General features: G+C 41.4%; 1 protein-coding gene across 1 annotated transcript in view; it reads left to right on the top strand.

Annotated features, from left to right (window-relative positions):
- LOC144785371 (uncharacterized) overlaps window positions 1–17,290 on the top strand; it is a 337,243-nt gene that overhangs the window by 247,810 nt on the left and 72,143 nt on the right. The window contains exons 12-13 of the mRNA XM_078664322.1: window positions 16,230–16,292; window positions 16,676–16,765. Of these exons, the coding sequence (XP_078520448.1) occupies window positions 16,230–16,292; window positions 16,676–16,765 (153 nt within the window). The remainder of the gene's footprint in view (window positions 1–16,229; window positions 16,293–16,675; window positions 16,766–17,290) is intronic.

Genomic DNA, 17,290 nt, shown 5'->3' with positions numbered 1-17,290 from the left:
TCATTTGTGGGAATATCCCGCCACCCAGAGGCCATATTGAAAACTGCACCATAGCAGATTCAACATCTTCGCTGCATGGAGTGTGATTATCGGCAGTAATGGATAGTTAGAGGAGGTTATAGGGAAGGGGCATTGACATTGTGCGCCCCCTTGGTGAGAGGTGGCTCTACAGTAGGCTTCGTAATCATGTTTCAGTCTTTTAACATTGGCATCCATAGCTGAGTGGGCTCTTTCTTTACGTTGTTTCTTCCGGTTTATCTAGTGGTTGTGTTGTCATTGGTGCTCTAGGAAACAGATCGATTCACTCTTCCGGTACTTCTAAGCTATTGCTGCTGTTTATTAGTACCGTCTCCTCTTGCGTGATCTTCTCAAGCGTGATGGCCGATGTATTTGGTGACCGTGACTCGCTTTCTTCTTATTTTCTTGTGCCACTGATGGCTGACATTGTGTGTTCTTTAACCATACTTTATTTAATTTATTTATTTATTTATTTATTTAATGCATTTTTATAAAGCGCGGACTTTACCCGAAGGTGTCAGAGCACTGTACAATAGAACCAGTTACGTTACATGAGAGAGCTGTTGCAGGAATAACACAAACAAAAATAGCAGGCTATAGAATCGGAGCGACGCAGGCAAAAGGCACACAATCTCAAGCACAGCATGAATAGACTGTACAAGCAACAATAAGAATAAATATGACAAATTATACAAGGACTAAGGAACTTCCTGACGAACAATAGCAGGCCATAGAATCAAAACAACGCAGGCAAAAGAAACACAATATCAAACGCAGCAAGCACAGGATGTACAAACAAAAATAAAAATGTTTGTGACAAATTTTCAATGACTAAAGAACTTCCTGGTGGGGTCTGAGAAGGAGGGAATTAGTTCTGAAAGTGTCTTTGGAATAAAAGAGATTTGAGGTCCGCTTTGAAGATCTGGTACGAGGTGATGGCACGGAGCGAAGGAGGAAGCGAGTTCCAGATTCTCACCGCCTTACCTGAGAACGATTGTGCCAACAATTTTTCCCTTTTGAAGGAGGGGGGTTCAAGAAGGAACTTTTCCGCATTCTGAGAAGGTCTTGAGCCTCCAGACAGTTTGAGTTTATTCGCCAGATAGCGAGGGGAGGAAGAGTGCAAAGCTTTGCCAATATTCGCGTTGAGACTCTATTTGTTGCTTGTTGCGGTTTGGTTCAGTTTGCTCACAGTCTGTTTGTTGAGTTTATTCTGTTTGTCTGTAGCCACTCTACATAGAGGTTATTTGCACAGGGACTGTTTACTTTTCCGCAGTGGTTGTTCACAATGCATCCAGATGTCTGCCTTGTTGCTCGGTATATTGCTGCACTTTCAGATCTGAATATTTTCTGCACTTTTTTCCTCACTTTGCGCTTCATTTCAGCTTCATACAGATTATTGAATCTCATTTTATTTCAGGTTTATTTCTGCACAGCTCAAAACATACTTCTAGGGTTCTGCACTGCCTCAACACTTGCTTCTAGGGTTCTGCACTGCCTCACCTCTTACTTCTGCATTTATAACTTCACTTGTTTAAATGATCATCAACTAAACTTGCTTCAGTTTTTACCTTACAGAGTTTTGTACCCTTATCAGTGCACAAGCATTTCAAGATTTCAGTGCCTTAACATTTTAATTTCTGGCATTCTTCTGTGAGTTGCCATGGCCAGCTACCAATGTGTTTGGAACCGTCAGTCAGAAATGTTCGACTCTGTGTGAGTCGAGTCCGAGTAACTGACAAGCGCATTGACAGAAGCAAACCAAAAAGGAAACGCCAGCTTGCAAACCAAAGCTTGATTGTATAAACCAGAAGCACAAGATGCCATTGGGGGGCTGCCAGTGTCAGATCAGACACTGATAGGTTTTCAGTAAGTATCACTGTTAGTATGGCAGGCAGCAGCAGATTAAAAGCGGCAGGTTGTGGGTCAATAAATTCTCAGCATTAAATCTGGTGACAAAGAGCAAATCAGGAGATCAGAAACTGACCAGAGGACCAGAAGAAGCAAACCAAAGGCTGATGGGCTGGTCAATCTTCAGCCGGCATTTACCACATATATTAGTTGGAACGACTGGTGCTGGGCCTTGGATGACAACAAATGTCAGTGATGTCAGCAACGTCATTTTAGGTAACCTGCAAAGAGAGCTGCTTCGGTTCTACACTCAATTATGTCAGTATATGTGCTGCATGAAAAGGGAGGGGCTGTGGTTATAAAGGTAGAATTTCTTGGGTGAAGCAGATCCATTTGCTGACTTCAGATGAACACTCGGCATGGTGCTAGTGTCTCTAGATGTATTGTATTGTTATGTTATTTTACCACAACTTGTAAAGCGCAACAGCTGCCCCAGCAAAGGGGCGTCCCAGCGCTGACAGCAGAGCAACTGACACATGCAGATGGGACTGATAGAAGGATTATGGTGTAGGGAAGAGGTGAGTCTTAATGGCCTTCCTGAATTCTATATTGTCATTGTACACATGTGCACCAAGACAATTCTGATTGTTAGAGATACAATATTATTTGAATGAAAGATCTGGAGCATACTATAAACATATATGAACGCTATTAGAGATTAAAGACTTCATACTCAACGATATTTTCCTCTTTGAAGATGAATGGCCCAAACAAAAACAAGGCATGTCTATGGGATCCACCTTTGCTCCATCATATGCAAAGCTGTACAACTGTTGGTTTGAAAAAAAACATTATATTTTGTAAAGCTAATGATGATGGATTGGACACATTTTATACTGGAGTTGCTTCATTGATGACATCTTTTTGCTATGGTCAGGTACAGTAATAAAAGTTGTGATAGAAGTCACTGAATACCTTAACAACAACCCCTTTAACCTGCAATTTACAATGATATTGGGCAAAGAAAATACTATTTCCTTGATAGAGACTAAGATTGAGAGTAGGATTTCCCACTGACCTACATCATAGAAATGCGTATTGCCTGCAGATAGGGCATATGTCTAGATTCAAGTACTTGCCATACCACTCAGTGAGATGACCAGACTGAGACGTAACTGTAGTGAAGAAAGAATCTTACGTACTGGTGTACAGGACATGGAACGTAGGTTTATCAGCAGGGTTACCATGCAACAGTTTTATGGAGGCCAGTTAGAGAATAACCAGGATCTATTGAAACCTAAGGCAAAAAAGAATGTAACACGTTGGAGATTGTCTTTGATTACTCTATTTAACTATACAAGTCCTGAAATCTTTACAATTAAAAAAAGCATTGGAAGACCAGACTATCCAACCCCAGCAGCCAACAAGAGCAAAAACAAAACAGCCTAAACAAATGTTATCTACAGCTAGACATGTATAGACACTATTAGACAGATGCTTTTTCATAACTACCTTACGGCAGGCGCCAATCCTTTCACCTGGTCATCCTCCCCACCACCAGGGTTCTACACATGGGGTCAGAGTAGTATTTGCAAGAAAGAGGCAAACAAATGCAATCCTGTTTGTTACAATATTAAAAGAAAGTATCGCAGTCAGGATTTCATTAACTGCAGCACAGGTTTTGTTGTATGTGTAACAATAACAATATGACAATATGACAATGTTAATATATATATATTTATATATATTACCTACTGGCGGTCGCCAGTAGGTAGTTATAGTTAGGATTGTTTTCTATAGGAAATCCGCAACATTCTATTGGGAATAACTTTGGCGCCGGTTAGAGGAATCTGCCTGTAATTTTCCTTAAATTTGTCTCGCTGCGCTCCGCTCCTTCCCTGAAAGTTTGGGGGGATTCGTCAAGCGGGGGCCGAGATAAAAGGGGGGTCCCAAAACGTGTTTTCCCCATGTTAATTTCCATAGGGCGGTTGGACTCACTTTTAGCCCGAACGGTTGAATGGATTTCCACAAAACTTGGCAAAATTGTAGGGACTGTTAGCCCAATGTGCCTTTGCTATGTCTCAAGATATGTGCTCCAGTGGATTTTGAGTAATTTAGGTTCAAAAAAATATATATATCTGGGCGGAGCCTAACCACACATCTGATCTGATTGGCTGTCAGCACTTCATCCAAGAAGTGTTGGCAGCCATCTTGGGACCAATATACATGATAGCACCTCATTAAAAAGCATTGTAGTTAATAAAGGGTTTTAGGACTTTAGTTACATTATAAATCATTTGTTGATGGTACCATACTCATTTTAGGAATTGTGGTGTGTTCTAAGGTGATTTTACCATGTGAAAAAGCCTTCTGCTGTGATATCATGAATCATGTTTGAAAGAAATCTAATATCTCATGATTTTCCCACAGTGGTTTGGAAGGGGATCTATAAGCTAAACTGAAAGCATATTTTCTGTAAATTCACATTATCTTTCTCAGACATGTGAGAATGAAGTCTGACATTCTCAGTAAAACATGTACATCCAACAAGGACAGAGACTGTCAGTTGATTCCTTTGTGTTCTACTGCAGCCTCCTAGAGTGTTCTAAAGAACAACTAGAGCGCTAACAGTCCTACTTATTACAAAGGTATAGCACACCTGAAGCCATCGTGATGGGAATAAAGTGGTAACTCTTAAAACATTTAATTTAAAAAGGAACAAAATGAGGGGGTATATTATGCCATAGAAAGTATTATTAGTGCTGCAGAAAGAAAAATTAGGGCACATTTTGAGTGACTTCTCAAATCCTCTTCAATTTCATTAAAACATTCTGACATACAGTCTCCCAAGATGGCCACCAGAGACAAAAGAGCCCAAATGTAGCCCAAATATCACCCAGATGTAGCCCAAGTATAGCCCAATGACAGAATGTCCCAGAGTGTTCTAAAGAACAACTAGAGCGCTAACAGTCCTACTTATTACAAAGGTATGGCACACCTGAAGCCATCTTGATTGGAATAAAGTGGTAACTCTTAAAACATTTAATTTTAAAAGGTACAAAATGAGGGGGTACATTTTGCCATAGAAAATATGATTAGTGCTTCAGAAAGAAAATGTATGGATCATTTTGAGTGACTTCTCAAATCCTCTTCTATTTCATGAAAAAAATTCTGACATGCAGACTGAAACATGCACTTTGAATACCAGCAGCAGACTTCCCTGGTGAGCAGTAGCTTTACTACAGTGATCTAATGAGCAACTAGAGTGCTAACATTCAGAATTTATGGCAAATGTGTGACACATCTGAATGCCTTCTTGATGGAACCAAAGTAAACAAGCATTGAAAATGCAATAGATCTCGCCCTCGTTTAAGTTAAAGCCATTCTGTTTGTAATGAGGTGGCTTTTTAGCTTTGCTTTTATTAGTGTTTTTAAACTTTCATGTAAATAACATGCATCTGTATGCATATATGTATATGTATGCATGCATTTATATTTGTATTTATATAGATATACAGATTATATATGTTTATATATGTATGTATATATATATATATACATACACATACATATATATAAATGCATATGCATATATATGCATATATATATGTGTATATGTGTGCGTGTAGAGAGAGGTAGAGAGGTAGAGGTGTAGAGGTAGAGAGGTAGAGGTAGAGAGGTAGCGGTAGAGAGGTAGAGACTAGTAGAGAGAGAAGTAGAGAGAGGTAGAGAGTAGAGAGTGAGTAATAGAGAGTAGAGAGTGAGTAGTAGAGAGTAGTAGAGAGTAGTAGAGAGCAGTAGAGAGAGTAGCAGAGAGTGAGTAGTAGAGAGTAGTAGAGTGAATAGTAGAGTGAGTAGTAGAGAGTGAGTAGTAGAGAGTAGTAAAGAGTGAGTAGTAGAGAGTAGTAGAGAGTGAGTAGTAGAGAGTGAGTAGTAGAGAGTAGTAGAGAGTGAGTAGCAGAGAGAGAGAATAGTAGAGAGTAGTAGAGAGTGAGTAGTAGAGAGTAGTAGAGAGTGAGTAGTAGAGAGTAGTAGAGAGTGAGTAGTAGAGTGAGTAGTAGAGAGTGAGTAGTAGAGAGAGAGTAGTAGAGAGTGAGTAATAGAGAGTAGTAGAGAGTGAGAAGTAGAGAGTGAGTGGTAGAGAGTAGTAGAGAGTGAGTAGTAAAGAGTGAGTAGTAGAGAGAGAGTAGTAGAGAGTGAGTAGTAGGGAGTGAGTAGTAGAGAGTAGTAGATAGTGAGTAGTAGGGAGTGAGTAGTAGAGAGAGAGTAGTAGAGAGTAGTAGAGTAGTAGAGAATGAGTAGTAGAGAGTGAGTATTTGAGAGTAGTGGAGTAGGAGAGAGTAAGTAGTAGAGAGTAGTGGAGAATATTCCAAAGTTTGGCACAGCACCACTTGCACAATAAGTCCAATCAAATCATATCACATAGAGTCCTTATTGAAGCGCTGAATCTTGGTGTATATTCAAATGCTTTTATTTTCCTTAAGTTTATGTACCACAGCCAGCCGAAACGTTTCGTTCTGTACAACAGAACTTCTTCAGGGCGTTCTTATTTCCTTCAAGTTATGTCGGTATCCTGTTGTCATATAACTAGATATTTCTTCCAAATGTTAGACGAGACGTAAGTACATTCTTATTCAAAGTGACTAGGTATCAATTTTACCCACACAATTCGGGCAGACTTGAGTAATTTATAGCATCCTCAAAGTCAGTCTTTCAAAAATTCCAAAGTATAGGACATGATAATCCAAATCCAAATGTTTCTCAAGAAAAGTCATTTTCAATCGTTCGGAATATCGGTGTTTGGGCAGATATGACCCAGGGACCCCCAGTATGCAAGGGGAATTAGTCCCCCCTCTGCAAACGCGCCAGTGGCCTGCGTTGCAGAGAGGTGTAAAAAGGGGCATAGCCTCATTACACCTCTGTGCAATGCTGCCCCCTGGCGCATACTGGAGGTTCCAGGTGGGCTAGTTGGCCCCCAGGGACCCCTAGTATGCAAGGGGAATTAGTTCCCCCTCTTCAAACATGTACGGGGGCTGCGTTGCAGAGAGGTGTAAAAAAGGGTGTGGCCTCATTACACCTCTCTACAATGCAGCCCCCTGGCGCATACTGGACGCTCCTGGTGGGCTAGTTGGCCCCCAGGGACCCCCAGTATGCAAGGGGAATTAGTTCCCCCTCTGCAAACGCGGAAGGGGGCTGCGTTGCAGAGAGGTGTAACAAGGGGCATAGCCTCATTACACCTCTGCAATGCAGCCCCCTGGCGCATACTGGAGGTTCCAGGTGGGCTAGTTGGCCCCCAGGGGCCCCCAGTATGCAAGGGGAATTAGTTCCCCCTCTTCAAACATGCACGGGGGCTGCGTTGCAGAGAGGTGTAAAAAGGGGCGTGGCTTCATTACACCTCTCTGCAATGCAGTCCCCTGGCGCATACTGGAGATTCCTGGTGGGCTTTCAGGTCTTATATAGTTAGGAATTAGCATTTAAAAAACCTATGAAATTCACTGAAAAAACCATAGGTTTCACAGCAGTTATAGTTAGGAATTAGCATTTAAAAAACCTATTAAATTCACTGAAAAAAACATAGGTTTGACACCAGTTATAGTTAGCTGGAAATTTTACTGACATAAAACCATTGAAATTCCCACGTTATAGTTAGTTGGACTCACTATAACTTGCGCGCCTGCAATGCACTGCTGATGACGTCACATATTACATCACTCATGACATGGTCAGTGACATCACTCATGACATCACTGATGACACCATCCTTGTGACAGAGTGACAGACCTCCTTTCAGTGTAATATAACCCTTGAAACACATATTCAAAAATAGAAACTAAAATTTTCAAAAAAATAGAGATACCCATACCAGTTACAACAACCAATTCAGTAATACCACCATCTATATACACATCCACTCATTCACCAACAGTTCTATATAGTCACTCATACATATATTCACTCATCATATGTAGTGAAACACCTATACATCCTGTTACACACCGACAGTCATCCAAAAGTTACTCACACACATAATCACACATGCAAATAAACTATTGAACATCCATTTATTTGCATATACAGCTATATACACACTACCACCTTACTTCTAAGGAAACTTACACATACTTACTCTCTTAAACAATCACTTATAGAAACACATACTTATTTAAACAAGAACTCTTTCAATCTCTCCCTCTCACATATACTCACTTATATACATCAATACTCACATATACTAGATTAAAACATATGTAGTTATTGATAAAGACACTAGTGAGAACCCACATACACACACATGTAGCTACTCACCAACCCATTCAGCCACTTATACACAAAGTGAAACACTGATACAAACATTTAAATATTTAAACAATACTCGCTAATATATGTATTCACTAAGATACACTTAATAAGCCAGTTAACCAATCAATTTCTTTTAAAAAAACATCCATTAAGACACTTATTTAAACATTTATTCTTCCATCGACCTTTACATATACATATATAAAACATATTTATTTTTCAGAAAGACACACATTCACTGGATGGTGTCATCAGTGATGTCATGAGTGATGTCACTGACCATGTCATGAGTGATGTAATATGTGACGTCATCAGCAGTGCATTGCAGGCGTGCAAGTTATAGTGAGTCCAACTAACTATAACGTGGGAATTTCAATGGTTTTATGTCAGTAAAATTTCCAGCTAACTATAACTGGTGTCAAACCTATGTTTTTTTCAGTGACTATATATATATATATATATATATATATATATATATATATATATATATATATATATATATATATATATATATATATATATATATATATATATATATATATAGATAGATAGATAGATAGATAGATATTATGATCAGAATGTTGAAGGAGAGGATACAGGAACACTTCTGATGGGACAATGTAAATCAAAATATGAAATATCTGTGCACAGAACACATGAAAGCATACCAACCAAGGGTGCGCCCTGTGGTCACCTTCCATGCTATTGACACCGTACTACTGTATCATAAATGAAGCCGGATAGACCAGGACAAATAGCTCTGAGAATGAGTCAGTCAGAGGCATGATGGATTGTTGGATTTAGAAGCAGTGAAATCAGACTTAGCACTAAAATGACACTATTTTCTGGGAATGTTAAAGATATAAACATTCATGAAGTATATGATCTATGTTGAATGGGCAGCATGGACAACTATGTAACTATATTTCCGGCATTCCCTTGTAATTGAAATTACTAATTGCTTCAGATAGACAGTTATGATGTCATTCACAGAGGATGTCCACCTCTGTATCCACATTGTCCATGCAAAGTATGCCAATGTAATTGTAATTATAATGCATGGGGCCTGTATTGGTGACTTTTATCTTGTATGTGTTTTTACCTTTTTAAGAATACCATTGCAGATGCTCATCTCTGGGCATACTATTACCTCCACTGTACTCAATGCGATAGATTCTCAAGGCCTCTTGACACCCAAGGACTGAATTCACATACTGGAGCATGGCCCCATCCTGCTCAAGCTAGTTCAAAATCTGGCGATCGAACTAAACAACACCTTTACTTGCACAAACCAAAGCCGATTATAGAACCTGTCTTCATCTACTTTCACTTCTCTAGGGTATCATTTGTCTACTCATTACATGTCAGCATTGCTCAGTGATGGTATATCCAATATCTCTGTACCTGAACTTTCTCTGAGGCAATTAAAATGGCACCCGTGTGCCCCACATCAGACATCTTAAACAGCTTCAGTATCTCAATACTCATCTTCGTCTTCGAGTCATTGGTAACTTGTTTCACCAGATCTTGCTAGTTGCATTGGCCTTCCAGCTCACCAGCCTTTCTACTTGAAGTCAGTTGTTATCACACACAATGCTATTCATGAGACTGCCCTTTACCTTATTACTACCTTGTTTGTGACATACAAACCTACTCATCTCCCGCACTCAAAAAGCAAACGTCCTCCGTCCATGGGACTTCAGGAGTGCACTTATGCTGTCATGCATTTTCTTTTCAGGCAATCAAACTACCATGTTTAATGGCATTCGTTGGTACATCAAACTATGGGACTATAGAGGCTTTCTCTTTCAGTTTAACTGTAAAAAGACTCTGGCTGTCAACCGCTCTATAAAGTGCAATAACATGATATACAATGCTTTCGAATGGGCGTGTATCCACACATTTTTGGATTGTCTTTGGTACACAGGAAGAGGACTGTTTACCCGGAAGTACTATTGGAGCCCGAGTTAGCTCTAAGAGTCCCTGGAAGTGAGACAGTCACTCAACCTCTTTCTGAGGTACAATCACCATATGTTGCAAGAAAATGATTATTATCTCTTATACTACATGTTTGTCCTTCATATGTTTCAAAGTGAGATTTGGTGAACTGAATTCTCAATTCAGGTTTCAAAAAAATAACCCCTTGTCAAAAAGTGCATAAAAGGTGTTCATGTATATAAAGAGGGCACAGCAATAAACCCAGCAGCTGGAAATAATGTCCACTGCTCCCTTATAATGCCACATATTGGATGTCGATGAGAAACTTCATTGTTTTGTAAATATCATATATGAATTCCATTAAATTGTTTGTTATATACAACTTATAGAAGACAATACTATTTTCTACACCCTGTAAGACATGATTAAGAAGGATAGGAAAAAAGACAGCGTAGTAATTGATTAAGAAGGTTCTTTGAAGTCATGAGGGAGAAAGGAACCAAGAGAATACAAATCATGAAAGGGAAGGTAATGTAAACAGGATAAGGGTTAATAGGTCTAAAAAGCATTACGCGTTTTTTCCACTCAGTCCTGGCAGGAGAGAGGGAGCTCCCTGGTTCGGTGCCCACTTTGGAGAGCGTTGTTTCCCTTCGAGACTTTTCCTTCTCCATTTGGTTGTGAAGAGATTAATGTCTTTGGTGGAGCAAAGGTTTCTTTTAGATTTTGTATTTAAAATAAGCAGGACAGAGAGGTGTTTGGGGGACTTGAGGTGTGTAGCCTTCCAAGCTATGCTAAGAGAGTTTAGTTTGATTTGATGACTGATGAGAAGTCATTTTAGTTTTGTTGAGTGAAATGCATTCACATTTTTTCAGGCTAAAAAACAAAATTCTTATTGCTTTGCTGTGGACCATTTGTAGTTTAGTTGAGATCTTCACTGGTGCATTAAGGAGGATGGATGATTAGTAGAGTAACATAGATAGGCGAGTGCATGCATAAAAGGATCCTTTGTCCCAAGCCAATTTGAAAAAGATTTTAGATATGTTGTAAAAAAGATAACAACCCTTTCTGGTTTTTTTTTTTTGGGACGCAGGAAGAAAGAGAATCAGAGTCAAATATGATGCTTTGGCAAGAGCAGTAGTAGGTTCCAGTTCTAATAGAATATTGAAAGGAAGCTTGGATGGATTATTTTTCATGCCAAATGTTATGTCCTCTGCCAACATGTAGATTGTGAATTTTATTAGGTTTGGGGGTAATACTCTATAGATTGATCCAGTGGGTGGGATTTAAAGATAAGTTGAATTATGTCTCTTGGAGATAGGAGGACAAGGAAAGTCAAAGCTGGTTTGATAAGGAGTTAGCTGTTTTGACTGGATGGAAATTGAGGGATTTAAGAGGAATGTTGAGGTGCTATTTTTAAGGCATATTCTGATGTTTATGTTTTTTTAGAGAAACAGGTACTGGGATTGCCACACAGTTCCTGAGAGGATGTATCTTGTGAAGGTGTAGGTTTGACGTAGCTGATTTGCTTGGACGGAAGTAAAAGGATTTAAGGAGAATTTTGAGATGCTATTTTCGATGCATTGTCTGATGTTTATGTTTTTTTAAATGTAATAGGTACTGAGATTGCCACATAGCTCCTAAGGGGGTGTTAGAAATGGGAGTTTTGGTAGGCTAGGGCATGTGCCAAAGCCAGGCAGAAACCACCACTCTAGTCAGGATAAGAGAGTTACACTCCTAAAATAACCCCTGCTCACCCCCTAGGTAGCTTGCCACGAGCAGTCAGGCTTATCTTAGAGGCAGTGTGTAAAGCATTTGCACATAACAGTAATACAGTGTACGCACTACAAAAGGACACCACACCAGTTTAGAAAAATATCCAATATTTTTATATACTTAAGACGAGACCAAAAACGATTAAAAAAAATCCACAATGCAGTACTTAAAAATCTTCAGTTATTAAAATATGCTTGAAAAACAGTTCTTTGATGTCGATAGGTCTGTCCGGGGCTATCACGGCGTCGTGAACAAACAAATCCAAACAGTTCTGGCTGACTGCGGCGTTGCGGCCCAGCTACGGCCTAGGGAAGACCCCCAAACAGTACCTTTTAGAAATGCAGGGCTTCGGCGACCTCTCGTTGAGCTTCTGAAAGCACGGCATCCGCAGGTGTCAGATCCGAAGGTCGGTGCAGGAGTTATGGGGGCCCTCGAAGTCATACGCATTGCAGATCGAGCTCCTTTCTATTGGAGTCAGGAACGCTGAAGGTGCGAAGGTGGTGCGAAGGTGCTGCGGTGCGAAGTGCCGTGGTGTGGCGTGTGGTGCCCTCAGGTCACAGTGCGAGCAGCGGCTCATTGGCGGCATCAAATGGCGCAGTGGGTGAGACCAGAGTCGCGGTGCGATGTGAATGCGGTGCTCGTTGCGGTGCTGGCAGGTCACGGTGCAAGCAGCCGCGGCGTCGTTGCTAAAGCGCTGTCGTCGGCTGACTAACTGGAGTCAATGGCACCGGCGTCGGTAGGCCACAGCTGCGGTGCGGGATGAGGGCGGTGCGTCTTGTAACTTTACGAGTGGTGACCTCGAGCAACGGTGCAAGTAGCGGAGTCGATTTCGGCATGGAGCGGCGGCATCGCGGAGGCCAAGACGCCGTCGTGAAGCAAGGCGGTTTGGAGTGCAGTGCCCACAGATCGCGGTGCGAGCAGCGGCTCAGTGGTGGCGTCAGCAGGCGTCATCGGTGAGACCAGGGTCGCGGTGCGGCATTGCGGCGGTGCCTTCAGGGCATGGAGTCTGCAGTGGCGTCATAGATGGCGCCGGATTGCTTTTTCCTCTGTTGCAGCACAAAACACACAGTCCCCAGTGCTGAGGGCAGAAGAGCTTGACGTCTTTGCTGTTTCTGAGACTTCTTGAACAGGGGGCAATCTCTACCTCAAGCCCTTGGAGAAACTCACAAAAGTAGATTGCAGAGAGTTCAGTCCAGCCCTTTCACTGCCCAAGACAGAAGCAGCCACTGCAAGCCAACACAGCAAAGCACACAGCAAAGTGGTAGTTCCTCCTCACAGCTTCTCCAGTTCTTCTTCTTGGCAGCCTTCTTGGTGCAAAAGAGTTCTAAAGTTCAGGGGTCTGGGCCCCAGTGTTTATATCCCAAAATCCTTTGATCTCTTAGGCAGAGAGTGTCTGTGCCCAGCCAGAATCAGTTCTGCCTTCTCTGGTGTGACTTTCTGGCAGGAGGGGGAGATAGCATGGTCAGAGGCAGACCAGGCCCTTTGAGGTGCAAGGAAATCTCCTCCCCCTTCCCCAATTGCAGCCCAGGTCTATTCAGCCCTTTCTTGACCCACCTAGACTATCTGGAGCCACTCCTGCTCCCCATCCTTCTGTCATCTAAAACCCAGACAGGCAATCCACATTCCAGCAGAGGCACACGGGATGACTGAGCAAGAAAATACCTACTTTCTAAAAAAGTGGTATTTTCAAACACCGAATGTAAACATCCCCTTCACTAAAAGATGCATCTTTAGATTCTGAGTTCAGGCATACTAAACTTTATTTCCTACCTAATTCCCCGTGTCAGTTATGTTTATAAGATGGTATAAACAAACTCCCCATTCTGTCCTATGGGAGACAGGTAGCCTTGCAATAGCGACAAAATTAAATTGGCCGTAATTCGCTATCAGGACATGCCACACACACCAGGGCATGTCCTACCTTTCACATACCCTGCACCTGGCCCACAGGGGAACCTTGGGCCTACCTTAGGGGTGGCTGACATGTAAGAAAAGGGAAGGTGAGGGACTGGCAAGTGTGCGCACTGGCCAAGTCGACATGGCAGTTACAAACTGTGCGCAGACTCCGCAATGGCGGGTCTGAGTTACCTTTTATGGGCTTTTTGCGTAAGTGGCACAATCAGTGCTGCAGGCCCACTAGTAGCATTTGATTTACAGGCCCTGGCACACCCAGTGCACTTTACTTGGGACTAACAAGTAAATCAAATATCCAATCATGGAAACACCAGTCCATAACACCATTTACCACAGGAGCACTTGCACGTTACCAGTGATCAGCAGTGAGAAAAGGGCGCAGAAACACTACGCCAGCAAAAACACACCGGGAGGTCAGAAAGCAAAACTTCGGGGGAAACACGCCAAAATATACCAAGTCTAACAGGGGTGTATCTTGTGACGGTGTTTTTGTAGTAATTTGTTCTTTATACATTTTTAAAAGTTCTAATTGCTGCGCTACTTACTGTGTCTGTGAGTTTTATATGTATGTATGTAAGTATATGACATTTCTATGGCACAAACTTAGACAAAATTCAGCACAGTGTTGTACATGGTCAAAGACATGTATAAACGCAATGAGTAAAAGAAGAGGAAGCTGGACTATGCACCATTAATGCATTGTGGTGTAGCGTTCTTTAAAAAGGTGAATCTTCAACTCTTTACTAGATTGGAGCAGCAGTGGGTCAGTCCTGATTGGAAGGGGGATGTTGTTCTAGGTCCTTGGCATCCTGGGATATATGGAAGATGCCTGCTCTACTGTTTTTTTCCTTTTGTACACTTCTTAGTCTGCGTTCTTATGGTGTCCTGGCTGCGGATGTGTCGAGATTGAGCAGAGATGGAGAGCTTGTCTGCAGGATAAGCAGGGGTGCGAGTCGTGATAGCTTTGTAAATGATGCAGCTGGTTTTGAAAAGGGTGCGGCCCAGCCAGGGGAGTCAATGAAGTTTCATCTGGATGGGGGGGGGGGGTGATGTGATCATATTCCTTCTGTGGTCTGTAGGATGCTCCTAAGGGGTGGGACTGTGAAGTTCTGGAGGCCATGGAGTAGGGCATTACCACTGTCCAGATGCATAAGTTGAGGGCTTGAACTACAGTTCTTGCATTGCCTTCTTGAGGACACAGTTTGACAGTTTTTTTTTTAGACAAGAGAGCCATCTTTGTTTTTAGCAGTGTGCTCCTTGAGCGTGAGGTTGGTGTCCAGGGTGACTCCAAGTGACTGGACTTGCAGTAGAAGTTGGTGTTTGAAAGGTTTATTAGCACTCTTTTGTAGTAGATGTTTTTTAGATGAGCTAGTCTTTTTTTTGTAGATATAGTTAGGGAGTTTTCAGAGGAGGTTATGTGATTAGGAGTTGAATTCTCACTGTCTTCGTTTTAGGGTACGTCCTTTCTGTTTCAGCCTTTGTAATTTATTTGTGATTTAAGGGATGTGCCGATTTTTATGTGGTGTGAGTTTCCTGTTGTTCATTGTGTGCTGATGTAGATGGTGGTTTTAAATTTGGTTTGGAATTGTAGAAATATATTGTTTGGGTTTTCATAGAGATTTGGGTTTGTAAGTGAAGAGTAGTTTAAGGGAAAGATGTCTTTGGTTATGTCTTTGTAGTTTAGGCCTGGTTATTGGGAGATTATTGTATTTTTCCTTTATATCTGATTGGAGTGTGATTTCATGATGTTTGATTGAAATGTAATTACGAATAGGAAGCATAGTGACACAGCTAGCTGTCCAATAGATGACTCACCATCTATGTGAAAAGAGAGAAATCTATTGGTAAAAAATTCATGTATTTGACCCCATTTCCAAGAAACCATTACCACATGTGTACCTTTGTAGGGACCCTATGTACAAACACATGCGAACCACCCTCACATCTGCACTCCACATTTCCTCCTGGGACACGTCCCCTGCCCACAAAACCTTCTTGTTATGGTCTCCCTGCTTTTTTCATGTGGACAGTTTTTTTGGTTATAGAGTCTAAATTTTCAGATGATGTTCCCCTTTATTGTTTGAATGTGTTTTCATTTTTTTGTTCAACACATTTAAATTTGAAAGTTTCTGCGACAGCAATCCCCATTCTCCCCCTTTCTTGTCACTCTCCTTTTTATGGGGTCTTTTCCCCGCTGCTGCTCTCACTATTTGATTTTGCCTTATACTCTTGGTGTCATCGTGACCTCCACTGATGAACAACATGTAAGTGGAGTGTCACCTCCATGTTATCTACCTTGTTCAGGACTCCATTTTGACTCTTCCTGCCACACATTTTCGTTGTACCGCAGCCAATGATGCTTGTATTTTATTTTTGAGGTGGATGGGTCTTGTCATAATTAACATCTTTTCTTAAAATGGTGTTTGTTTCTCTTTCAGGAAGCTCTTTGAGAGGGTGAAATGCATCTCCTGTGATCGTCCGGTGACCATGATGACTGCACCGTAAGATGTCCCCACATTATCCTTTGTGTGCCTGGTGGTTTTACCATTAAAGCTGTAGAATTGTGCAAATGTAGTGCCCATTTCAATGGAATATGTGCTGTTTTTAATGTGCCACCACGCAACGCCTTAGTTACATTAAAAAATCGCCCTCTCGTCTCCATTAAAGCTCGGTGGGTTGCGAAAGTTTGTTGTTCTAAAAACTGGGACATGGTTCTAAAAAGTTAGGAAAGTTCTATTGTAGACTATCATATGAACTAGCTGCAATCCCAGACCATACTTCCTCAATTTGTATGCATTATATTTATACATTTATCTACATACGGTTTTCTTTGTGACTTCTGAAGTGCACTGTCTGAGATTTGCTTTCTTACTTTTCTTGCCAGTCATCTGGTCACAGTGAGATCATCGCCATTGCAACCCAGGCCTCGTCCGAACAGCGCCATGGACGGCGAGATACGGGATGACGTCACCAGGTAAAAATGTGCCTCCTGATAGGTTGTGCGATGACAACACAGAAGGAGTCAAACTCACTGCTCTTGGCCAGAAACATTTACCTCTGAATGTGATAGGAGATGAAACTTTGGAAAGTTACTTAGCACATATGGAAAGCTTCCCTTTTCATCTCATATTCTCAAGACAATTTCCTTGAAAATACCAAGATATTTTTAAATGCTGTGCTTACATTTTGTCTGCTCCAGGTACATACATTTAAGATCTCTTTAAAGAAAATGCAAAACAAGCTACGAAACAGGGTTCACTGCCATTCTTTCTGTTATGGAAGAAGTCTGTTTTCATCTTGAATCGCAGGTGTAATTAGGCACAGCGATTATAGGGCGATATGTATCAAGCAAACTAGCATTCGCAAAGGCCGAAATTCGTCGAATTTCGGCCTTTGCGAATGCTAATTTGATAAATGGTATGTATCAAACATTTTTGCAACAAAATAAGGAATCGCAAAATTTGCCATTCCTTATTTTGCGATTGCACTTAAGGAATCG

This window comes from Lissotriton helveticus, chromosome 10 (assembly GCF_964261635.1).
Source record: "Lissotriton helveticus chromosome 10, aLisHel1.1, whole genome shotgun sequence".
Taxonomy (NCBI): domain Eukaryota; kingdom Metazoa; phylum Chordata; class Amphibia; order Caudata; family Salamandridae; genus Lissotriton; species Lissotriton helveticus.
This window is presented reverse-complemented; position numbering and strand designations above follow the sequence as displayed.